At 46.8% G+C, this 4,099-nt stretch overlaps 1 protein-coding gene across 1 annotated transcript; it reads right to left on the bottom strand.

Annotated features, from left to right (window-relative positions):
- Positions 1-678: 678 nt before the first annotated feature.
- LOC113837776 (small integral membrane protein 10-like protein 2A) lies at positions 679-915 on the bottom strand. Its single transcript, XM_027433352.2, has one exon. The coding sequence runs from the start codon at positions 913-915 to the stop codon at positions 679-681; it is 237 nt and encodes a 78-aa protein (XP_027289153.1).
- Between the last annotated feature and the right edge of the window lie 3,184 nt (positions 916-4,099).

Here is a 4,099-nt window from a genome sequence, read left to right as displayed (position 1 = left end):
ACAAACCCTTACTCCTCTAGGCCCTTCCTGGGGCTCACTGGACCAATCCTCTTCGATTCAGGGTTCAGCAGGCTCTACAAAAGAAATAGGGACTTGAGGCCTGGACGGTGGGTGGGAGGGGCTCCCTGTCTGTGTGTTGCTGGTGAGCTGACCCTGCAAGTCGCCATGGCCGCCCAGTAGCCTATCATGGAGCCACCACCAGGGAACGTGGGAGAGCCTCGCCTACCTTTTCAGTTTCCCAGCTTGGCTAAGCAGCAGGTGTGCCATGGTGTATTCCCTCTCCCCACAAACAAGTCAACCCCACCAGCCCCCTTTCCCACCTGTGCGCGCCTACCTTCCTGCACAGGGCCTGGTAAATCCTGCGGTTGCATCCCCTCTTTCGGGTGTTCCCCCTTTCTGCCAGTGGGAGGCAACAGGTTTGCCAGACTCTGGTGATTCTCTGGATGCCGAGGCGGAAAAGGACTGGGCTGTGAAGGGTTTTTGCGGGATGGGATGCGGTACCTTGTGTCCTCCGAGGAGGAGGCCTAAAATGGAGGGGCCCGGGCCGTCCCGCCCGCGCCCCGCGCCGTGGTCTCGGGGCCCCGCGCGGCCCCCCACGGCCCTTCATGCGGCCGCCTGGCGCGGGTGGCGCGGGTGGCGCTCTCCGCCCGAGGGGCCGCCGCGGTGGCGGGCGATGGCTCACTCGATCCGCACCTGCAGGCGGACGTTGAACATCACCGAGGCCACCATGTAGAAGTAGGGGAAGTTCACCCGCAGGCGCCAGGCCAGGTCGAAGAAGGTGAGCAGCGTGCGCGTGAGGCCCTTGCAGAAGGCGCCATAGGAGCCGCGCGTCGCCGCCCAACGCGACAGTCGCATCGCCAGGCCGGACAGGGCCGCCGCCGCCGCCGCAGCCGACAGGGCCGTCGTCACCGCCATAGGCCTGGCTCACCCGCTCACCTGCTGCAAAGCCCGCTCAGTGCAACTCGCCCCGCCGCCCCCGCCATCCACAGCCCTGCCCTCCGGCTCCCGGGTCCCTGCAGCCTCCGTGCGCCACCCCACCCCTACCCCCACCCCACCACCCCACCACCCCACCACCACCACCCCCACCACCACCCCCACCCCACCCCCAGTCGCCTCAGTCGCTTGGCGACCTCCAGCCAGACCTGCGGCTGCTCAGCTCCGCCCCACTCGCCGCAGGCTCTGGGATGATTGATGAGGAGCCCCTGCAGCAAGCTTGCAGACTAGCCTCAGAGGTCGTGAAATGGCCCCGTCCCCTGCACTAGGAAGCCCAGGCCTTGAGCTGCTGGTTTAGGGTCCCCGACCCTCGTTTGTCGTGGCAGGTTTTTGTTGAGCCTAAGCCCCCTCACTAAACTGGTGTGACCCAGCAGTACTCAGCATGAGTTCAACTCCACCTCCTTCCTAGCTGGTCAGTGCCTCTGCTGGAGGACCAAGGGGTTTAGAAGGTGCTAGTGCCAGAGTTTCCCCAGTGTGAATCCCCTAGGATAATGGGGACTTAGCAGGATTTGTCCACTTTGCCCGGTCCTATGCATACCTCCATCCTTCTTCCATAGTATCCTCAGGATACATGGCCAACCTAACACTCCATCTTTCTTGAATTCAAACAGAGTGCTATCAAAGCCATTTTCAGGTAATTTTTTCTATTATGTTTACTAGTGCTGTGTATTTTGTTGTTGCCAAGTTTCAACATAGTCCCTGGATTTCTAAGAATGCCACTTTTAAACTGTTTATCCTGGTTGCCAAACAAGTTTTCTTGAGTTTACATTTGCCCCTTGTTTATGACCCTCGACACACTAGTGTGCTTAAATGCCCTTATTTTCTTCACCTAGTTTTATGCTTTGTACACTAAACTAAAGCAGATACTGTGAAAGCTCTACATATTTAATGAAGCAAGAAATCCTCATGCTTCCCTGTGGTTACAGGGTTAGCACTGACCTTATTGCCTTGTAAGGCTTTACAAGGAAGTTATACGCGAGTATTTCTCCCAAAATGCCTGTTCACCATCACGTTCGAATAGCACTTTGGCCTCCAGTCACCAGAACATTCACATATGCTTGGATCATTGTCCTACTTACATGGCTGAGATTTTCTTGTTTTGCTTTTTAAGGGGAAACCTGAAACATAAAAAAGAGAGTAGAGGAGGAGTGATCTACGATCCCCTTTCCCATCTCTTCCCAAACACGAATTCTCCATTCATTAATACATTCTTTCATAATTAAGGGAAAATATAAACAGATGTGAAAAAAAAGATTAGTAGAATTTGTGAACAGCAGATACACCCTAAAAATGTCAAAAGAATAATAATGTCATTCTATGTTTTTAAAGGTTTATTTATGTTTATATGTTTATATCTGTGTGCCTGTGTGAGTTTACTGTGCACCATGTGTGTGCCTAGTGCCGGTGGACGCATGTGGATGGAGGCCAGAGGATGTCTGAACCCCTGGAACTGGAAGTACAGGTGGTTGTGAGAGCGCTGATGTGGGTTCTTGGAATCCTCATGAAGATCAGTAAGCACTCTTAACTTTTGAACTATTTCTCCAGTCCCTTACGTGTTTTTTAAAATTATGTTTGAGTATGGAAACCTCAAAAAAAAATTGCCATCTAACACAATGCTCTCCTCCTGCAGCTGAAATACTTTAAAAATGTATTTTTAAAAAGAGGTTCAGCAGACCTAAAAGGAGTGAGATCTCCATAGTGCTGGAAATAATTTAATATGCCAATGTCAGCTGAGTGTGAGAAGTTAATATGTATTGTTAATACTTGCAGGCAGACACTAAAATTGACTATATTAATGCATTATATAGCAGTACAGAGAAATCACAACGAAATTTTTAAAGTTTTCATGTAATCCACAGGAGGGGAAGAATATAGGAAGAGGAGAAAGAAACAGAATTAAAGAACAAAAATATATTAATATGTCTTAGTCAAATCTTATCAATACTCATTTTATTTTTGTTCTTGCAACAGGATTTTACTCACTATTTAGTTCTGGCTGGCCTGTAATTCTCTATTGAAGGCCAGACGGATCTCAAACTCAGAAAAATTTACCTGCCTTTGCCTCCTGAGTACTAGTATAAAAGGTGTATACCATCATTAAATTTAAGTGGTCTAAACAGATTGATTAGAAGACAGAGACTGTCAGAGTAAATTAAAAACTCACTTCAAAATTTATTAAGTAACTTAAAATATTTACTTAGCACAGCATGGTTAACAATCAGCCAAAAAATAGGGAAAATTAAGTGTTCATCAACTCATGAACGGATAAACAAAGTGTGGCCCCCATATACCATAGAATACTATTCAGTCATTAAAAAAACAAACATGGGTATAACTGATGCTCATCAAATAATGACAAGTACATTAAAATTTCTATAAATAATTCTAAAAAGACCCACCTCAACTACAACAAAACATCAAATATTTTCAAAACTGCTACGATTCAAAGAAAACGGACAAAAATCCTGAGTCACATTGTGTTCCTTTGAATTTTTAACACTATTGTCCCCAAGCTTCACTGCCCTATCCTGCCCAACAACTTAGGAGTTGATATTTAGTAAAATTCAGTTTGTCCTAGGGCTGGAGGTGCCAGGGAAAGCACAGCTACCACCTGCAGAGCTTCAGCAGAGAGCACAGAAAACACAATCACTTCAGCTAGGTTACGTTTGTAATAGAGAAGGACTAGTCACTGACTATGAAAAAACACGTTTTACTTCTTAAGGGTATAATGAAAAGACCAGTAATGAAAACCAGTGAGAACTCGAAAACAGCTTTGTTCCATGAAATATTACTGCATAGTCCTTCTTGCAAGATTCAACCAAATCAAAAGAACCAAACCTGATAAACATTTAAAGCAATAGCCTCAACCAGTGTATGAATCAGGTCTCCTACAGTTCCTATTTTTCTCTTTCTCAGTCCATACACATGCAAATTTGTATTTCTCCTTATAGACCTTTTCTTTATACACTGACAATGAAATCACAAGGTAACATGTGATTAAAACACTGCTCCATTTTAAAAATTAGTATACGCCAGGCCATGATGGCATATACTTTTACCCTCAGTGCTCAGGAAGTAGAGACAGGTACAACTAAAAAGTAAAAAT

Source organism: Cricetulus griseus, chromosome X (genome assembly GCF_003668045.3).
Source record: "Cricetulus griseus strain 17A/GY chromosome X, alternate assembly CriGri-PICRH-1.0, whole genome shotgun sequence".
Taxonomy (NCBI): Eukaryota; Metazoa; Chordata; class Mammalia; order Rodentia; family Cricetidae; genus Cricetulus; species Cricetulus griseus.
Note: the sequence above shows the minus strand (reverse complement) of the source record. Positions and strands in the feature narration are given on the sequence as shown.